The 22,072-nt window shown below is 34.8% G+C and overlaps 2 protein-coding genes across 2 annotated transcripts; one reads left to right on the top strand and one right to left on the bottom strand.

The window, feature by feature from the left end:
- Positions 1–13,299: 13,299 nt before the first annotated feature.
- On the bottom strand, positions 13,300–15,272 carry LOC141339332 (uncharacterized). Its single transcript, XM_073844950.1, has 3 exons — positions 14,954–15,272; positions 14,411–14,698; positions 13,300–14,255 (listed from the first exon to the last, which is right to left on the bottom strand). The coding sequence occupies exons 1-3, from the start codon at positions 15,243–15,245 to the stop codon at positions 14,101–14,103; spliced, it is 735 nt and encodes a 244-aa protein (XP_073701051.1). The 5' UTR covers positions 15,246–15,272; the 3' UTR covers positions 13,300–14,100.
- Positions 15,273–17,308: 2,036 nt separating this feature from the next.
- On the top strand, positions 17,309–20,450 carry LOC141337955 (uncharacterized). The gene is made up of 6 exons (XM_073843529.1): positions 17,309–17,457; positions 17,838–18,155; positions 19,163–19,501; positions 19,728–19,859; positions 20,212–20,241; positions 20,413–20,450. The coding sequence occupies exons 1-6, from the start codon at positions 17,412–17,414 to the stop codon at positions 20,448–20,450; spliced, it is 903 nt and encodes a 300-aa protein (XP_073699630.1). The 5' UTR covers positions 17,309–17,411.
- The last annotated feature ends 1,622 nt before the right edge of the window (positions 20,451–22,072 follow it).

Below are 22,072 nucleotides of genomic sequence, written 5' to 3'. Positions count from 1 at the left end.
AGTATCTGATCCTTTTTCTCTATATCGGTATCATCATAGTTAAGAGTGACAGAATATCGCTCCATCACTGACACTGACTTCACTTCATCCGCACCAAACACACCTGATGAACAAATACACAGAATTACTCAGTTAACAGACTTTCTGACAGTTTCAGTGAGATTAGAATGATTTATGAATTGCCATGCTAAACTTCACTAATTTTATTCGAGCAGCATAAAGAAAAAAGTATTGAAGTGTTTTATTCTGACATACCAATAGAGACAATATAACTGATGGAAGTAATAGCCATAAAAATACTGACCCTTTAGACTCCACAAGCACAAACAGATGAAAAGAAGCATTTTCTTCAGCAGTTTGTTATAACAGAACTGTTAATAATAATCAGGCCCTGACACTCTAGAAAATAATTATTGTTTTGTAACGAAGCAAAACAAGCAGAGTGCTGTCCGTCTGTAGTTAAGTCATTTAGTGAAGCTCTGTAGTGAGCGTGAATAAACTCCTCTATTAGCACCGCCCTTCACAGACTGTATATGCCTTTTCACAATGAAGAACAGATCATTTGAACTCTTTCTTAAAATATAATTTTATTGAAATGTTGAAGAAGCAAACTTTATTCACACTCACTGAACAACTTTACACACACCAGTAATACATTCAACGTTTTCAAAAGTGTCAGGACCTGATTATTGTAACAGTTCTGTGGATAAGCTGTTTGAAACAGACGCGATTCATTTTTATAAGTGTCATACGTGTTAGTCCTTTACCGAAATAATGAAGTTAGCAATAAAATTTTGCCATGTATTGAAATATATCAAAATTTCACGTGCTTTTTGCAATAATACGCAAACACTTACTAGTTAATGTGGATATCTGTTTCCACCTCTTTCTCTCATGCTCTCACGGTGGACTCTCTCTCTCTCTCTCTCTCTCTCTCTCTCTCTCTCTCTCTCTCTCTCTCTCTCTCTCTCTCTCTCTCTCATGCTCTCTGAAAGTTAAAGATGCATTACTTATTACTTACATTATGGAAAAATAATGAGCATCTTTACCTTTCTGAGGTCAAATTGAAAAATACGTCCATTACATCAGTTAATCCAGCTGAGAGATAACGATCAAAACTACTGTCCACATGAAATATAATTTTACTGTAAAAGTTCCAATGCTTTGTAGATTTACAGCAACATGCTGTATACATATTCTACAGTATGGATTTTTTTTTTTTTTCATTTAACAGTAATAATGCTGTGAAAACTACAGAAATTTGCTACAGTGTAGCTTAAATCAACAGAAAGAAAAAAAGGTGCAGGTGTTAATATTATGAAGCCGGTCAGAGATTCAGAGAGACACTAAAGCTTGATAATCAGAACCACAGATGCTGGACTTTATAATGTCACAAGCAGTGAAACGGGGATGATGCTCAACACATTTAATCTTATGGTCTCTGGTGAGTAGAGGATTACTTGCCTTTTATACCATTTTTTAAAATGATAGAACATTAACTGCAAAAATTACTTTATGCATTTCAAGCATTGTTTTAATTATTAAATTAATAAGCAACAATTTATATCCACTGTTTTATTTAATAAATCAGTTTGTTGATAAAAAATACACATTATCACAGGTCTCTTATTTATTCAAATTTGATTTATTCTCTAATATTCTCCAGCTTGTCTGCCTGTTCCTCTCATTACCGGAGAAAGTTCTTTTCTGTTCCTATACCAGAATTGTTCACTGGTGTGTTCAGTGGTGAATGTGGGTGATGTGACTCTCTCCTGGTACAAAGAAAACAGTTTATTGTCCAGCAGCAGTGTGTCTGAACTCAGCATCAGTCTCTCTTTACCTCTGGAAGTGGAATATCAGGATAAAAACACCTACAGCTGTGTGCTCAACAACCCCATCAGCAACCACACCAGATATACCACCATCATTGGTACGGCATCATACTATATTTTTCCACAAAACTAAATTAGTCATATTTCTGGTTTAATATTGTTCATTTCTTTTCTCCGAAATTTGTATCTGCTGCTGACGTAATACTGAAGCCGTGATCTGATTGGCTCTCTCTTCTCTGGTGGGCGTGGCTGCTGTTGCTGTGCTAGTTTATAAACTGACATCAGACCCAGAAGTCTTCAACAGAAGAGAAGAGGGTGGGTGAGGGTGGGTAGATGTCGGTGAGAGAAGGGGATTGGGGCCTTATGGACAGGTTGAAGGACAGCTGGCACAGATCTTTAGAGACCTTGTTCTCTGTAACAGGAGAGAAGGATGAGAAGAGTGGAAAGTGTGTGGGTGGAGGTTGGCTGTTGTCTCTTTCTGGCACATGTTCACATAGAAATACGTAGGAATATCTGCATCTTTTTTTTTTTTTTTTTTTTTTTTTTTTTTGTCACTTGTGGCTCTTAAAAGCTTCAGTTTCCTGCAGAACTTTTTATCAGCATTTATTTGAGCAGAAGCTCACTAAACTGCATCATGTTAAAAGATGTGTCTACTGTTAGTTATTTTCTCACATATGCTCTTAATTAATCATTTGTTACTATATTTTACAAAAAAAGTACCTGTTTTGTTGCTGAAAAATCTTTTAGACTGTTATTTTAAACTCATCTCCCTGTTGGAAAAAAATATATGCTGCATATGCTGGTTAGATATGTTTTAAACCATATCTGGCTGCTGGTTTAAGATGGTTCTTAGCTGGTCATGAGCTGGTTTAAGATGGTCGTACTGGTCGTAATCTGGTTTAAACTGGTCTTGTTGCTTAGGACCGTATTAGGACCAGCACATGACCAGCTAAAGTCCAGCTTAAACCAGGTCATGACCAGCTAAGGACTCAAACGGATGCCATCAGAGAAGGAACACCATTCCAGAGCTGAAGCAAATGTTCAGATTTTAATTAAAGATTAAAGGGGGGTAATAATTTGCATGAATTAACTGTTATGCTCAAAAAGGCAATGTGCGCTAACAAAGTAAATCAAGTAAATTTTGATTTAATGAGCACTTTAACAGCTGAACACAATGAAGATACTTAATCAGGCCGTATATCTGTGGATAAATATGTGACTCTTGACCAAAGTAGCACAGGTATATTTGTAGCAATTTTCAAAAAAAAAACTTGTATGGGTTAAAATGATCGATTTTTCTTTTATGCCAAAATCATTAGGTTATTAGGTAAAGATCATCTTCCATTAAGATATTTTGTAAATTTCCTGCCGTAAATTTATCGAAACTTAATTTTTAATTAATGATGTGCTTTGCTAAGAATTTAATTTGGACAAACTTTATTTATTTATTTATTTATTTTATTTTTTTGCACCATCAGTTTCCAGATTTTCAAATAGTTGTATCTCAGCCAAATATTGTCCTAATCTTACGACTGGTTTTGTTGTCCAGGGTCACATATTAAAAAAACTGATGGGGTTCAACAGCTATGAATACAACAAAGTGTTAAAACAGTCAGAATGAGAAATACAAATCGATTGCAGAGCTTTGTGGAATATGAAGGGACTAAAGTTCACTGCTTTTTTTCTTCACTGTTTTTCTTTACATTGGGTGTTTTTTCCACTTGTGGTCAACATCTTCCTGAACTGTTTGACAGATTGTTTTCAATGGAAACACCCACTGCCATGATGAGATGGTAAAGATATGAGAACACTTTTAAGATGTGAACGTACCTAACTGTACATCACTTCAGTGTTTTTCAAGTCATCTGTAGGTTTACAACTGGTCTTTTTAAGCGTTTTAACTGATTGGATAGCTGTATATTTTGTTAAAACAGTTCAATGTACACAATGTCTGTATACTAGACTTGAGCGACGCAACTTGACGCAACAAAAGACAACAAAGACTATTGTAATCAGTGCTGTCTAAACCGGATGCGGTGCGGTCTCTGATTCAGTGCTGCTCGTTGTCTTCTGTTTGTATTTGCACAGAAGGGAAAGTTGTACGAATTAATGAATGAACCGCTCGTTTTAAAAATGTTCCCAGTCTACTGACATTTGTGATGACATCGGTTCCTCGCCTTCAAGTTTTTCCTGCAGTCTTGACAGCTTTTAAAGGTCAAAACGATTGAGGCAGCACAATTTAAGGCATAGAGCATTTTTATTATGTACAAAGGCATAAAGTATTAAAATGTATCTTGCGTTCTGCTTTAAAAAAATCTAAAATTATTTTATAAAAAAATTATTCTACAAAATGTCGCGGCAAGAGAGAGTTGTTGCAATAGTTCATCCAGCAGGTGGAGCTTTAACAGATTGCCATGGATAAGCAGACAATGCAGGATTGTTCATAGACATCATTACTATAGCACTGACAAAACTTTTGAATCTGTTTTCAAATACGAAAACAATACAAACATAAACAACACAAAAACTGCTTCAAAGCCCCGGATATAAATTCATTAACATGGCATGAATAATTAATGTCATAATGTTTTACCCAAACCCTGGTTTGAGATTGTTGGGTAATTTTTGTTGGTACTCTTCTCTCAGTTGCTTCACTGCGTAATGGCAGTTTAAGGAACAATTAAGTCATTATAGAGATCAGTGATTTACATATAAAATAAATAAAAATAAAAACAGCGCAGTGGACTGCACAACAACTTCTGTGTGAAGGGTCCCTTCCTATTTTGTAATTCAAATAAAAATTGTGAATAACTTGTGCAACCTGTTAGCTTATCACAAATCACAAATTTTTGCTTTGAACTGAATGAAGCCAAGACGTTTGTGTGAGAGTTAGTAGTGATAAATATACCTTAGTGTGAAATCCTGTATCTATGTAAGATCCTCACTAATATTCAGAGCTATGTGTGTGATTCTTGTGGCATGGAAAAATAAGCATATACATTTATTTTTAGATAAAAATATTGTCACACTAATTTCACACATTTTTACAGTATTCAACATCCAAAATCACAGCCTGATCAGCATCTCCCAGCGATTCCTGCATACACCACCTCTTCCTCCTCTTCATCGTTCTGTAAAAAAACCACAAACACACATTCACAAATGTACGTCACTAATGTATTTATCAAGATCATTCCCTGACCATTTATCTTACTGAAAAAAAATAAATAAAAATCTACCACGAAAGCACACTACATAGAAAATAACATTAATACATTTTATTTAATTAAATTGCCTGTAATAGTGTCTCCAATTTTTGTGGGGTAAAAGTATTTTTGTGTTATTGATATTATTACATATAAGTGTCAAACACTTTTGGATGAAAAATGAAAAAATGATAAATGGCAAAAGATAAAATTATAATGTATCGTATCATTCCTTTAGCAAATAACTTAATGAAATAACAATTATTATTGGCATTGCTATTATACAGTTTCAGGAAGGATCTCAATATATAGCCTAATAGTGATGTCTGCAGTGCTGAAGGCAGTACTACAGTTCCCAGCATGCACCGCAGCAATGTTGGTAAAACTATTTTTAAAAAATGAATAGATAATTACATGAAATATACATTAAATTAAATTAAATATTACCACAAAATGTAAAGAATCACTAAATCGTATGACATAGGACTTGAAAGAGAGTAAGCAGGGTTGAGTAGAAAGAGAGGAACACATGAAAGGAAATGGCCTGAAATAAACAATGACTAAACAACAGGCAGGGTTCACACATAGGATGCAACGTGTCAAAAGCTGGCTACGCAGGTGCAAAACAAGTGTGAAAATAAAACTGCAGTTGGTCGTTTGCACCCATCACTAAAAACATTGATTGTCCATGCATTGCATTGCCTGGAAAAATCAGTTTTGTTTTAAATACAGCTAAAATACGATTACACTACTTATTTATGTGGAGTGTCATTAGTATTCCTGTTCAGGGATAATGAGATAACAGATGTAATGAATGCCTTAACTTTCTTGTACTCTGCATAAATAGTTTCTCCACAGATCGCAAGAAAAAGCCTTGAATGCTCTTACCGATTGCGGTGCTTTTCTTTTGTAGAATGTTGTTTCGGAGTAAGTGATCTCTTCTGTACATGTATGATCTGCAACAATAATGATAGACATGTCAAAATAAAATTCTTAGAACACTAGTATGCTCTTTCACGTCATTCTAATGTTATTATTTAATTAAACAGATGTAGCATTAGGTCATACTTGCCTTCTTGGTTTACTTTTGTATGTTTCTTGCAGGAGCAGAAGATCATGACTACAGCAACAATCAACAGAAATCCTGCTGCTGCAGCAGCAAAGATTAGCACGCTGTACAATTTTGTTAGGGTGTGTTCTGTAACAGATAAAATGAGACTTTTATGAATTAATCTGTCAGTCTGATCCACAGCAAACATTACATATCAGCACTATGAGATCAGCTATAAGTAAATGCTTATATCAACACCTGCATATGGCTGACAGAGTTCGCTGATGTTGAGATATTGAGTCTGGTTGCTGATGGGATTGTTGAGCACACAGCTGTAGGTGTTTTTATCTTGATATTCCACTTCCAGAGGTAGAGAGGGACTGATGCTGAGATTAGACACACTGGTGCTGGACAATAAACTGTTTCCTTTGTACCAGGAGAGAGTCACATCACTCACATTCACCACTGAACACAGCAATGAACAATTCTGCTGTGATGATGATGAACAATTCTGCTGTGGTGATGCAGGTGATAATGATGAAGCACAGTCTCTGATGATGACAGGGACAGGCAAATGAGCTAAAAAGAGGTATTAGAGAATAAATGTATTACAGGGTGAAAGAGTCATTTTATTTGTCAGCATTTAAAGTTCATTGTGACAGGTTCACTGTAACAAAAATTCTGTAGTTTTCAAAGCATTATTACTGTACAATGAAAAAATCTATACAGTGCAATATAAATTGTAAAATTACAATAGTGGGAAATTTAACAGTAAACTTATATTTTCCTTTGAATTATAGTACAGTAGTTTAACCAACGTAATGGACACATTTATATTATACATATATATATATATATATATATATATATTTTTTTTTTTTTTTAATTTGACTTTAGAAAGGTAATGTTGCTCATTATTTCTCCAAAATTGTTGTCATTATTGATACATTTTAAGTTTTCACACATGAAGTTATGCGTCTTTAACTTCATATGTTAGCATTAGAGAGAAAGAGGTGGAAACGGGTATCCACATTAACTGGTAAGTGTTTGCGTATTACTGCAAAAAGAGCATGACATTTTGATATATTTTCAAACATGGCAACATTTTATTGCTAACATCATTATTTCTAAGCTAGGCTGGTTTTAGCTGTTTTTTCCACCAGGGAAAATTAATCTGGAATTGCATCTGTGGATGTGTGTGGATTAGCTGTTTGAACCCACATATGTTTTTTCTCTTGCTAGATCCTGCGTGATGGATATAGCTTTAAAACAGAAAGAAGCAACAGGTAAGACTTTAAAACTGCACAACGTTTTCCATAGAACTCTGTTTTTTTACTTGAGCTCTGCTTCAGTCCTCGGCTATCGGTTAAAAATGTATTGCGCCGCAGACTAAATGGCATCCATTCTCAGCAAAACTGCGTCACTCAGGACTAAATGTGCAACGGTCTCAGACTAAAAGACATCACGTATCGTAGGCCTCCCTCTATCAAATTATTAGTGTTTAATGATTGTTATTTAATGGTTAGCCTACATGTTAGTAACATACGCTGTCACAATGCATTGATTGTCTTTCAGTTATTATAATACAATACAGTTCAAATATACTTTAAAACTCGTCTGTTTAGTTGTGCATTTATTGAATGAGCACTGCGCTACGTCCGAACAGATTGCATTATTTTATGTATAATCATTTTTACTGTGTTAATTAATTTTAAATCAACTTTTAAATCATTTTAAATGTTCTTAAATTCTCTGTTTTTATTGTTGTGATTATTACTAGTTTTATGATTTTTGTGATATTATGATTTTAATTTATTTTATGTACAGGACTTTGAATTACCATTGTGTATGAAATGTGCTATATAAATAAACTTGCCTTGCCTAAAACATGGTGCATTTCTGCTATATACATTAATGCTATCAGAATAGCATAGCATAGATAGATAGATAGATAGATAGATAGATAGATAGATAGATAGATAGATAGATAGATAGATAGATAGATAGATAGATAGCATCTGGTGAAAGTAATGAAAACTGTTTTCTGGTTTCTAATGTTTGACAAATACCCTATACTGAAACTAAAGATTTTATTGTTAAAATCTATACATTTTTAGGTTTATGCAAAAAAAAAAATGTTGTTTACAAGTTTACAGACTGAAAAATACAAAATTGAAATGCTAGTTTATGCTATTTGTATGTATTTTCACATTTTAAAGTCAATACATTTTATTTTTGTGACAAAAACAGTGTCTTCCTTTTAGACTGCACACAAATAAAGCAGTAATGCTCATTACAGTACCGTATACTAATTACTATTTGTTAAAAATTAATTTGTTAATGAATTAATTCATAAAAAAAGAGCATTCTATTACTTTGATTGCAATTACGGTAGTGTCATAAAACAATTATATGATTAATATGAAAGTTTTAATGTAAATTTCACATAATATTTTCATTATGCTTTATTTCCAATGCGCATAGTGCTTTTTTATTATGTAGTCGGCTATATTTTTACATAATCAGCAACACTTACATGTCAAATGGGGTCAACAGGGTGAGTAATTCTCTACTCACCATAGACAGTAAGACTATATATGTTGAGTGGGGTTTCTGAGATTTTGCTGGTTACTTTATAAAGTCCAGAGTCTGTGGTTCTGGTGTTTGTGATGGTCAAAGATCCAGTCTGATTGTCCAGCTTCAGTCTGTCTCTGAATCTCCCACCAGCATTATCATAAAAAGTGTTGTTTTTTCTTTTCATTTTAGCAATGAGAATGTTGTTGTGTCCAAATGTCCACATTATCAGATCAACTTTCTGTGTATCAGTATCATTGTTGTATAAAGTGACAGAATCTTCCTCCATCACTGACACGGACTTCACTTCATCACCAAACACACCTGATGAACAAATATTTACTCAATTTAAACTATTTAAAAATTTGTATAATGTATAATTTAATAATATGCAATAAACCATTTCATGTGAGTGGAAGAGAAAAAAAAAATGTCAGAATGAACATCATGTGCACTAAAATACACTCTGTGTGTATTAGACTGACAAAACACAAAAATGAATGTTGGAAATAATAATAATAATAATCGAAGTTATGTTGATGTGAATAAGAAATGATATACATAGAACTGAAATCATAAAAATGCTTACCAGCCATACTCCATGAGCACAAACAGAGGAAAATAAAAGTCTCAAACATTTTCTTCAAATACCGACAGACCCGAATTCTGAAATGGCGACATTTAAAACAAAACACAACAGAACTGTTATAATATGTTTTTGAAAGCTGAAAGGAACAGAGGAGCTGGAGAGCAACGTTCTGTCAGTCTGTTAGTGGTTTAGTGAAGCTCTGCAGTAAGTGTGAACAAACTGCTCCAGTAACACCTCCCACACAGTCTGTGTGTCTGCTCACTTGGTTTTTACATTAAAAAAAGACTTGAGTAGTTCAGTATAAGTAAAACCGCTACTGGCGCATGTTCCCATTTCTCCCAGTTTAGCATTTTAACAGACTGTAAAGGTTTCTGAACATTTCATTTTAAATCATTGACTTTACTGACATTCAGTTTAGAGCTGATATAGCAGGGCTTGTTAACATCAACAAAGAGCTACATTGTGGCCTCACAGCAAGAAGGTCCCCGTTTTGGGAGGCCTTTTTGTGTCGAGTCTGCTTTTTGCTTTTTTGGATGTTGTACTTACAGAGAGAAGAAAACAGAAAGTCTTCTAAAGATATGGTTTAAACAGTCACATTTTATATTATTTTAACTACAAGCATAGACATACTTTTCTTATTCAGTGGGAGGCTTTGGTCTTGCAACTTCTCTTACAAAAATACAAACAAAAATTACAAAAAAAAAAAAAAAAAAAGCACTGTCATACAAATATATTTATTGGCTGTCAGATAATCAGAGTGAATCGATGCAAAATCGATTTATGATTTTTTGGATTTTCAATCAAGATTCACGATTCTTAAACTTTCTTTGTTTTGTTGACATCAAACAAGCCAGTTTTTTAATACAAAAACACAGTCTACAGTAGTCCTGGCTCAAGAAATTTGTGTTTCCTATTAGCTTCCAAATAAATCAAATCATAAATTAAATCAAATCTTTTTACATTTCCTATTAGCGATGTGCCCGAATTGTTCATAAAGGAAATTACATATACTACAAAACCCCTAAATACGAGACGGAAGGGGGGAATTTTTTTTTAATGCTCTCTCTCGTTGGGTAATTATACTGTATATAAATTGCGCGCATCAGAAAGCCGTTATTAATATGCTGGGCACCGAAACCACTTTTAAATGCACGCTTGCATTGTACTTTCACTTTCGAGATTCGGGATCATACGGCGAGCAGGCCTTCTTACCACATATTTTACAGATGTTTGTCTGTGGTGCTAAGGATCTGCAAATCATTCGTCTTCGTCCTATCAGTCATCTCTCCTCACTCTGTTTATGTGATAAGTGAAATATATATTATGTACTCTTCTAATGTAACAGGCTAACGCTAGCAAGCGGCTAACCATGCCCCTTTGGTGACTCTGTAGAAATGTTGTTTGTTTTCTGTGGCTTTTCGAATACAGATTCATTATTTGGGCACATCTGTACTTTCCCAAACACCTGCTCTGGCTGAAAATAGGGCAGAATGTATTTGCTTTTTTCTTCTCCATTGTTGTTGCTGTTTTGTTCAGACAACATCATGCTTATCATTATTAATATTATTAACATTATATTAACTAGAAAAACGATTTTTGAAATTTGTAAATCGAAGCGACTCGCTAGAAGACTGAATTGCGATTCACATGTGAATTGTTTTTTTTCCCCACCCCTATTTGTAAGGTACTTGTAAATTCTTTATACTGTTATTTACTATTATTTATCATTATTGTTTATACTCTTGTTTTAAACTATCGTTTAATCAGATCATCAAATGTGACTGAATTATCTTATACAATTTTAGATTTCTTGTTCGTTAATATGTAAGATTAGAAGTACCGTACTACATAATAACCCAGATTTTATGTTTATTAAATCACCAAATAACAATGACTTCAACAAAATATTGGACTTTAAAAATGTGTATTTTATTTTTACAGACATTAAAAAAGTAACATTTAACTTTAACTATAACATTACATTTGTTTCTTACCACTGAATTAACATGAGGTGCTTCCCTCTTTTGGTCAGTAAACGAAAACGTCTCGGTTAACATCGTGTTCTCTTCGATTAGACATGTCAAATCTCCCTGAAATAACAATATTTAGTCTAGTATAAATTAATTAAAGTGGGGCAAAAATCCCAGAACCACACGGGGACCTAGTGAATAACCTGCAGAGAGCTGGGACCAAAGTAACAAAGGCTACCATCAGTAACACAATACGCTGCCAGGGACTCAAATCCTGCCGTTTCAGACGTGTCCCACTGTTTAAGCTAGTACATGTCCAGGTCCGTCTGAAGTTTGCAAGAGAGCATTGGATGATCCAGAAGAGGATTGGGGGAATGTCATATGGTCAGATGAAACTAAAACAGAACTTTTTTGTAAAAACTCTACTCATCGTGTTTGGAGGAGAAAGAATGCTGAGTTGCATCCAAAGAACACCATACCTACTGTGAAGCATGGGGGTGGAAACATCATGCTTTGGGGCTGTTTTTCTGCAAAGGGACCAGGATGACTGATCCGTGTAAAGGAAAGAATGAATGGGGCCATGTATCATCAGATTTTGAATGAATGAATGAATGAATGAATGAATGAATGAATGAATGAATGATGCATTTGTATAGCGCTTTCATTGTGTATTTCCATACACCCAAAGCGCTTTACAATCATATGGGGGATCTCTCCTCAACCACCACCAGTGTGCAGCATCCACTTGGATGATGCGTCGGCAGCCACAGTACAACGGCGCCGGTGCGCTCACCACACACCAGCTACAGGTGGAGACGAGAGAGTGATATAGCCAATTTTTGAGTGAAAACCTTCTTCCATCAGCAAGGGCATTGAAGATGAAACGTGGCTGGGTCTTTCAGCATGAAAATGATCCCAAACACACTGCCCGGGTAACGAAGGAGTGGCTTCGTAAGAAGCATTTCAAGGTCCTGGAGTGGCCTAGCCAATCTCCAGATCTCAACCCCATAGAAAATCTTTGGAGGGAGTTGAAAGTCTGTGTTGTCTAGCGACAGCCCCAAAACATCACTGCTCTAGATAGAGATCTGCATGGAGGAATGGGCCAAAATACCAGCAACAGTGTGTGTAAACCTTGTGAAGACTTGAAGAAAACGTTTGACCTCTGTCATTGCCAACAAAGGTTGTATAACAAAGTATTGAGATGAATTTTTGTTATTGACCAAATACTTACTTTCCACCATAATTTGCTAATAAATTCTTTAAAATTCAGACAATGTGATTTTCTGGATTTTTTTTTCTCATTTTGTCTCTTATAGTCGAGGTATACCTATGATGAAAGGCCTTTCTCATCTTTTTAAGTGGGAGAACTTGCACAATTGGTGGCTGACTAAATACTTTTTTTTGCCCCACTCTATATATGTCAACAAAAAATACTTGATAGTGACATAAAACATTACTTTCCTTGGAAGGGGTTGCCTTTGAAATGCTTCTTGGAAGTAGGGTTAAGAAATTGAGAGCCCCATGTGACAAGAAGGAAGTCATTTTTTTTCTTGAAATCCTTTATTTGGTTGTTTGCTTGCATGTCATTGTCATATAAAACATAGATAACATCTAGAAAAATACTTACAAAAGGAAAATTACAACTATAAAATGCAGCGACTATATAGTTGCCAGTGGACTTAAAGGTTGTATCAGCGATTTCTAGCCTAAAACATAAAGTGTCAAATTCAGCTGATCTTTCATCACGATCCGCTCGCTGCCTGCCCCATAAATTGTCTGTGAAAAAACCGCGTCTCTCTGGTCAGCCTAGGGTCCGAGATATGCCAAAAAAACAAACCGTGTTCCAACCAATCAGCGTCAGGGGGTTCGTGTTGTGGACTTTCCTACTGGTGCAGGGATGTGAGTGAGGCGGAGCGAAAGTCCACAACACCAAACCCCTGACGCTGATTGGTTGGAACATTGTTTGTTTATGTGTGGAAAGGTTGGTAGTGCCGATTGTTTTTTTGGCATATCTCGGACCCTAGGCTGACCAGAGAGACGCGGTTTTTTCACAGACAATTTATGGGGCAGGCAGCGAGCGGATCGTGATGAAAGGTCAGCTGAAATTGACACTTTATGTTTTAGGCTAGAAATCGCTGATACAACCTTTAAAGGTGCCATAGAATGGAAAACTGAATTTACCTTGGCATAGTTAAATACTAACAGTTCAGTTCAGTATATATATATTTTATCCATGTGTGAGCTATTGAGCCGAGCAGCTCTGTGAAACAGCCAATCAGAGCAGAGCTCATTAATATTCATGAAGCTTCCAAATAAGGCAATAACAGAGCATTTCATTATAGGGACAAATCCTAAGGTTGTAAATGGACCCGTAAAACCATTTCTGGAGATTTTTTGCCCTTTCCTATGCCATATACCTTCTATGTAGATATCAGAGAACAATTTAAAATATTCTCTCAATGCATTCTATGGCACCTTTAAATGGGTTAATTTGAAAAGTGTGCTGTTCATTGTAACTGTGTATCTATGTTTAAAATTTAGTTATTTACTTGTGATTTATTGTTTATTGCAGAAACTACCTCCAGTGCCTGTCAGTACAAAAAATGGTGAAACCCTGCACATAAATAAATGGTGGAAAGACATTTGACTCTGACTCCCTGATCAGAGTACTGAAGTAGTTAATACCCTTAAAGGACCGGCATTAGTGGGGCAGTCACCAACAGCTCTGTTTTTTGTAAAAATGCTTTAGAAAGATTTGCATTGGGAACGATGCTACAAATAGGCTACAATTGAGATAAAAAAAGGAAAAATTAGATAAAAAAAGTTTTCAATATTTTTCCACTTGTTCAAGAAAATGTTCCTTTTCCTGAGCATTTGATTAATCTGTGTGTGATGTTTGCTCTCTCTTCTTCTGTTGAAGATTTCTGGATCTGAGGTCATGAACCAGCACAACAACTGTAGCCACGCCCACCAGAGCAGATAGAGCCAATCGGATCACGACTTCAGTAGAACCACAGCAGAGAATACACACTTCTAAGAGAATAAATGAATGTCATTCAAATAGAAAAATGGCCCCCCAAAATAATTATGAAATTATAAAAAGTCTAAAAATATTTGTCAGTTGATTGGACAGATTACAGCAGTCTACATAATTAATGGAAAACAATGTTATTGTGCCACAGATGTACCTGAACATGGCTGACAGAGTTCAGTGTTGTTGAGGTGCTGCCTCTGGTTGCTGATGGGATTGTTCACCACACAGCTGTAGGAATCATCCAGACACTCCAGATGTAAAGAAAGACTTCTGCTGAGATCAGACACACTGATGCTGGAGAATACACTGTTTCCTTTGTACCAGGAGACAGTCACATCACTCACATTTCCCACTGAACACAGAAACGCACATTTGAACACTGATCCTGATGATGAAGCATTTTTTGGAGAGTAAGTGGTAATGACAGGAATGGGGAGATGAGCTAAAAAATATTGGAGAATATATCTGTTACAGTAAGCAGAGCTGTTATACAGGGTAACTAAAACAATAAAAACAGCCAATCAATGATAATAAAATAACATTGATTATAAATTGGGTGTATAAAATATTAAATAATCATGTTATTAAATGTTATATTTTATATTATAAACAGGCATAACATGCACAAATTATTCTGTGCATATCAGTACACAGTTGTATATCAATGGCAGTGCTTAGTTAAAAGATCTCTGCTCACCATAGACAGTAAGGTTGAATACACTGAGCGGTGTCTCTGTTCTGCTGCTGGTTACTTTATAAAGTCCAGAGTCTGTGGTTCTGGCGTTTGTGATGGTCAGAGATCCAGTCTTCTCCAGTTTCAGTCTGTCTCTGAATCTTCCATCAGCATTATCATCATAAAACCTGCTCTCATTGTTCTGTCTGTTCATTTTAGCAATGAGAATGTTGTTGTACCCAAATCTCCACAGTATCTGATCCCTTTTCTCTATATCGGTATCATCACAGTTTAGAGTGACAGAATCTTCCTCCATCACTGACACTGACTTCACTTCATCCGCACCAAACACACCTAAATTACAACACATGTATATTACTTTAACTTGAAAATGAATGATCGAAAAAAAAATATATGCATATGTGGACGAATGATAATATACGAATTAAGCCATACAAATCGCTTACCAGCCAGACGCCATGAGCACAAACAGATAAAAAGTAAAGTCTCATGCATTGTCTTAGGCATTCGCTGAAGAATTGCGTATAAGGACAGTTCTTAATTAAAAAAAAAAAAAGTGAAAAAAAAACCCGTTATAATTGGTGAAAGGATGGTTGGCACCGAGGGTCGTTGCCCCAGCGCAGTTTCAAAGAACATATCGTACACACCCTAAAGATGCCTGTATTGAAATGACAATACCACGTGATTGATGACGTTTGAAGCTTCGAACAACATGCAGTATGGGAAGGTTGGGACAGCTGGTTTAAAAAAAAAAAAAAAAAAAAAAAAAGCGCTTCGCATAACCCTTGTATTTTAGTCGTGTGTGTGTGTGTGTGTGTGCGTGTGTGCGTGTGTGCCTGCTTGTCTGTGTGTTTTATTTTCGATTCAGTAGTAGGCCTATAGATTCAACTGTAACGTCAACACCAGACAGAAACTGAAAGCACGTCACAGCTTGCATTTAGGTCTAATGTTCTGTTGTCTCAGACACAAACAGCTCTCCCAATATATATATATATATATATATATATATATATATATATATATATATATATATTTTTTTTTTTTTTTTTTTTTTTTTTTTACTACTCCCATCCCATTTTTTACTACTCCCATCATTAATTATGATCACATTATAGCCTATATTTTAAATTATTGATCAATTTTACCAGAACGCATGACATGAGTTGTGGTCTCATTGGTACAAATGAATTTAGATGATGTTTTTAGATTACAACTGCATCCCAGAATGATGCGGACATCCGAAGTTTTTTTGTTGTGAAGCTGCTTTTTCAAATTATCCTCTGCTCCTCGATAGTTTGTTAGATATGGGGAGAGAAACAAGTCCAAGCACAAGATGTCGCTATTGCGCATAGATAAACCGTTTTCCGCCACATTTGATGAGTCTCAAGTCTCAAACGCTTTAGAAAGCATTGGTTTCCCATCACTGTTTTTAATACGACAGCGGCACCAAAAAAAGTTGTTGGAGATATGCGAGCAAAAAATAAGAGATAAAAATGGATAATAGAAAGCGGAAGTGCGGCGCTGAAAAAGCCAGAATAAAAAAAAGAGAGAAAGCTCTAGAAAAATAGGCTGCAAGGCTGTAGAGAACTGTGTACTGTTGCGTATACTGAGGTTGTAATTGCAGTATTTTATTAGTCAGTGGTTGATATTTTGTGAACACTGGGGAATGCACGGCAGGTTGAGCAGTAACTACAGACTAAATGTCTTAGTGTCAGTTAATTTGGTTGCTCTAAATTTGAGTTATGCCTTTGGTCGTGTCAATTCCCCAAAAACTATTTTAGCCTCAGGAGTCCAGCCATTGGGCCCTGAATTTAACAAATTAAAGAAAACTGTTCAACACTGCAGGACTTTGGACTAGGTTGGCAACAGAGTGGTTAAGTGTTTAAGTAAATATTAAGCTGCCAAGGAAGGAAAAAAATATAATAATGGAAAGAATCCATTAGAGAATGAGAACATCAATAAGACAGGAAAACGAAAGGAAGACATTTGTGTGCAAAATAGGGCTGGTGTTGTAAAGAATTGAGGGGGGGGGGTAATATTATCACACATTTAAATAGCATACAATTTGTTTAACCATACTACATTACACATTGTGGGAAAGCTTATTTTATTTTATTTATTTATTTATTTATTTTTGTGTGTGAATAAGGTTTAAGAGAACAAGAAGTATGAAGAAAAACTGGAATAAAATATTGTAAGTGGTGTGAGTGGACAAGGCAGAAGAAATATTTGTAATTTCTTAGTTAGAACGGGTCTGATGAAGAGAAGATGCTGGAGGAAAATCACCGGAAATGAACCAGGAGATGGCGTTAACTGACCGACGGATGCAAAACAAACCTCGAAGAAGAAGAGGAGAAGAAGAAACCATTTTCACCGTATCTGCGCTTTATAAAATACAATAAACTAATGCTTATACTAATACTATCCATCGAAATTAGATTTTTTTGTAATCTTCAACATTATGAAAAGCACTGAAAAAATCGTTCTATTTTTGCTTATAATGTGTGGTAAGTTCGCGGTTCTTTAAACACTTTCGGTTTCACTCCAGAAACCGCAGTTGACATTCGAGCGAACCCTTACGAAAATTAACAATTTACTACAAATAATAATTATAAAACATGGTTACTATAAACCATGGTTATCACAAATTAACTATGGTTTTTATACACTAACCATAGTATAACCATGGAATTTTGTAGTAAATCCACTCGATGTTGTGTACGAATAAATTAACTAAAAACATATGATATAGCATAAGAGAACCTGGTTGCTAATTGCTGTTTTAGGGAGAATGGGAGGTGAACACATACAACATCATCAAGTGACCATTACCCAGCAATGTTGATTGAGTTTAATCTTTGAGAAACTGTTTCTGTTTGTTCTGCAGGAGTGTTTAATGCTGAAACAGATGAAGTGAAGTCAGTAATGGAGGGAGATTCTGTCACTTTAAACACTGATCTAACTAAAATACAAGGAATCGACCTGTTACTGTGGAGGTTTGGAGATAAAGGTTCCACCATTGCTCAAATTGATGGAAATGACATCTCATATGAAGATTATGAGCTTTTTAGAGGCAGACTGCAACTGGATCAGACCGGATCTCTCACCATCATAAATATCAGAACCAATCACTCTGGACTTTATAAAGCAGAAATAAGCCATGACACTGGAACCTCATATATTAAGTTCAGTGTTACTGTCTATGGTGAGTATATTTGTATTTGCATTGCTAAAATAAGAAAGAAGTTCATACGCAACTTAAACTTGATATGGAACATAGATAATTTTTTTTTTGTTTCATTCCTTTAGTAACACTATTTAAACAACTCAAAGCAGGATTGCTTGTTTTAATAGAAAACAAATGAATTGTAATCTATCTTTTGAACACAGACAAATGCAGTGATTTAAACTGAAATGTTGCGGTGTTTAACCCTTAAGCGGTCTTCGGGGGATATCTGGACCCTTGAACTTTGTAAATCAGTCAACACTATCTTGATCTACAAATAAAAAAATTAAATTGGAATGATAGCTTGATTTTATGTTATATGAAAAAAATACTCACGTTCGTGGTCTTTGGGGTCTCTGGAGACAACAAAATGCAATTTTTGTCAGAAAATAATAGTTAAAAAAACAAAACAAATGTTATTTTCCTGTTTATTAATGTTTTTACTCCTCAAGTGTGCAGTTTTTGGAGGATTTAGGATATTTTTTTAATATATATATAAATTAAGAAATTAAGAAATATCTTATTGTTGGTCAAATAGCAATTAGTTAATAGTAGTGCTCTGCAGCCATCTAGTGGTAAAAGTTATATTTTTTTTACTTTTAAAACTGCATTTTCCAAAAAATGGTCAGAAATCTTACACTAAACCATATCAAATTATCCATGTTAACCCCATGAATGAAAGTTTAAAATGTGGGTATTTTGTAAAGTGAATTTTACATAAAAAGCTGTTTTTGCATATAAAACTATTAAAAATAAATATTTAGGGTTAAAGGGTTAAAAATGTGCCTCATAGTTTAAAATTAGTCTGCCAGCTGGGATTGTTCTGCATGTCAAACTGATACATTTATTCATATGCATATGCAATTTCTGCATATGATTTATTTAGTAACTATAAGATGGACTAATCAACTGTAAAGCTTCATGTTCTGGTGCCAGTAACAGTACTCAGTATATTTATTTTCTGTCTGTGAATCTGTTTCTTGTAGAGTCTCCATCTGTTATTGCTGGGGCTGAAGCTGAAATGAAGAGCATATCAGTGATGGAGGGAGAGCCTGTCACTCTTCATGTTCCTCAACTACAAGGAAATGAGCTGATAGTCTGGAGGTTTGGAGATGAAGGAAAACTCATAGCTAAACATGACATAGAGGCCAAGAGCTCACCATTATATGAAACTGATGAGAGATTTCGAGACAGATTGAAACTAGACAATCAGACTGGATCTCTGATGATCACAAACTCCAGAACCACAGACTCTGGACCTTATACAGTGAAGATCAGCAGCAACAAAAAGACTTTATACAAGAGATTCACAGTCAATGTCAGTGGTGAGGAAGTGTTTTGAAGTAATGATTGTTCATTTGTCTGTGAATAATTCAGGTGATGTGACTTCAAAAGGGATCAGATCATGAGTAATCAAACCTTCCTTTAAAATGGCAAAGCTTCAGTAAACGAAGACATAATCTGTAATTTTCAGAACTCAAATCGTATAATAATGCTCGCTGTAGATCACATACACCTTTATCTAACTACTGTTTGTCTTTTAAATTTTAGTACCAGGTCTGTCTCCAGGTGTTGTAGCGGGAATTGTTTTTGTTGTTCTGCTGCTGGCTGCAGCTGCAGCTCTTGTTGCTCTTGGTGTTTTTTTCTATCGGCGCAAGACCTCTGAACTAAAAAATCAAAAGTGTAAGTATTTCAGATGATAAATCAAGAAAAAAGAAAATATTAACTTTTGTATAGAAGACATAAATATAAAAAAGAGGATTTACCTAGTTCACAAGTCATATCCAGATTTATTTATTGTAATTTTCTGGTGTTTCAAATATTATTTTGGATGTTTTTGATGGGCATGGAATAGAGCTGGATGAACACTCTTTATTACCTAGTTATACAAGTTTGGAAGCAGATGGCGAGTAAATAATGACATATTTAATTAGTAATTTTATGTATGCTATGCCTCAGTGTTCCTGTCATGTTCATTTGTTCGTTCACTCATAATCTCCTCATTTCTTTTCCTATGTGCTGCTGTGACATGAAGTGGAGATCTCTGATAGACAAAATGAAACGTGTAAGTATTACAGCTGATACAGAGAAAAGAGAAGTTAACTTTATTGTGCTGCGGTAAATGTAAAATATGATTTTCATTATCAGTAATACAATAAATGTTCTATTTGGGTTTGATTTGAGTGCAGTAAGTACTGAATTGTTTTCTGTTTCTATGTGCTGCTGCGACATGAAGCGGAGATCTCTGAAAAACTAAAGCAAATGTGTAAGTAGTGCAGCTTTAAAAAAACAGGAGAAAAATTAAAGAGCATCTAAGTTTCATTTATGGTTTGAATTTTGTGATAAAAATGACAAATTTGAAAGAATTGGATAGTAGACTTAGTTTTATTCAGGCAACGTTATTTGATTCAGTCTTTTAAGCTACAGCTTTTAGGCAGATTTTTTAGATATTTTTTGCAGACCTATTATTGCAGCTCAGAAATGGCATTACTGAAGCACATGACGTATCTTCTCAGTGTTTCTGTCATGTTCATGTGTTCATTCACCAATAATCTCCTTATTTCTGTTTCTTTGTGCTGCTATGACATGAAGCTGAGATATCCACACAGCTAAAGCAAATGAGTAAGTTGAATTTAATATAAAAAGTCACCGTGTGACAGATGTTAATTGATGTTAACTGATGTATAAACAAATATTTACTAATAAATTATGTAATAAGTATTATGAGTGACACTTAACAATAAAATCCTATACATTTACTAACATTAACTAACAATGAGCAAGATATATATATTTTTTAGTTGGTTAATACTGTTTTAATACTATGTCTCTATGTGCTGCTGTAACATGAAGCGGAGGACTGTGAAAAAGAATTGCGTAAGTATTAAAACTGTAAAAAGAGTTTTATTGTGCAACAATAGTTCATAAATGTATGAAAACAAGGTTGTTTACAGTATATTTTGTCTACTTTAGCTTAAGATAAAATGTATATATATATTTTTACCATTCACATGTTTTTTTCAATGTCATGTTTAAGGTGGGTACATGTAAGTGCCAACTGAGGCACTATACACTTAAACACTATGTACTTACAGTGAGGAAAAAAAAAAAAAAAATCCCCTGCTGATTTTGAACATTTGCCTACTGCCAAAGAAATTATCAGTCTATAATTTTAATGGTAGGTTTATTTTAACAGTGAGAGACAGAATAACAATAAAAAAATCCAGAATAACGCATTTCAAAAAAGTTATAATTGCATTTTAATGAGTGAAATAAGTATCCAGTCCCCTATCAATCAGCGAAGCTGGCTCCCAGGTGTCTTTGTAACCTGTACAGTGCCTTGCGAAATTATTCATGCCCCTTAATTTTGTTTTCACATTTATGTTGCTGCCTTATGTTAAACTACTTTAAAATGACCTTTTCCCCACATCAATCTTCACTCCTTACTCCATAATGGCAAAGCAAAAAATAGGTTTTTAACATTTGTGCAAATTTATTAAAAATAAAAAGCTGAAAAGAACCTGTTGCATAAGCATTCATAGAAAGTGTCTGCCAGCCCCCATCCAAGCTGACAGAGCTTGAGAGGTGAAAAGGTGAAGCAAAGAATGGCAGATAATTCCCAAGCTTGTCACATCATACCCAAAAAGACTTGAGGCTGTAAAGGTGCTTCAACTATGTACTGAGTTAAGGGTGTGAATACTTATGCAATGTACTTATTTCAGTGTTTTATTTTTAATAAACTTGTAAAATTTGCAAATCATTTTGCTTTGTCATTATTATGGTGTATGGAGTGTAAATTGATGTGGGGAAAAAAATAATTTAAAGCAGTTTAACATGCTGCAAAAAAACAAAATGTGAAAAAAATGCAAAGCACTGTATAAAGGGCACCTGTCCAC

The sequence above is a fragment of the Garra rufa genome, chromosome 7 (assembly GCF_049309525.1).
Source record: "Garra rufa chromosome 7, GarRuf1.0, whole genome shotgun sequence".
NCBI lineage: Eukaryota > Metazoa > Chordata > Actinopteri > Cypriniformes > Cyprinidae > Garra > Garra rufa.
This window is presented reverse-complemented; position numbering and strand designations above follow the sequence as displayed.

Excerpts from the sequence above, each read along its gene's own strand:
- LOC141339332 (XM_073844950.1), bottom strand. The coding sequence starts at position 15,245 with ATGGAGGAAGATTCTGTCACTCTAAACTGTGATGATACCGATATAGAG. Across the intron at positions 14,699-14,953 it reads ATTCAACCTTACTGTCTATG|CTCATCTCCCCATTCCTGTC; the intron begins GTGAGCAGAGAT and ends AATATTTTTTAG. Across the intron at positions 14,256-14,410 it reads ACTCTGTCAGCCATGTTCAG|AAGTGTGTATTCTCTGCTGT; the intron begins GTACATCTGTGG and ends TTATTCTCTTAG.
- LOC141337955 (XM_073843529.1), top strand. The coding sequence starts at position 17,412 with ATGAAAAGCACTGAAAAAATCGTTCTATTTTTGCTTATAATGTGTG. Across the intron at positions 17,458-17,837 it reads ATTTTTGCTTATAATGTGTG|GAGTGTTTAATGCTGAAACA; the intron begins GTAAGTTCGCGG and ends TTTGTTCTGCAG. Across the intron at positions 19,502-19,727 it reads ATTCACAGTCAATGTCAGTG|TACCAGGTCTGTCTCCAGGT; the intron begins GTGAGGAAGTGT and ends TTTAAATTTTAG.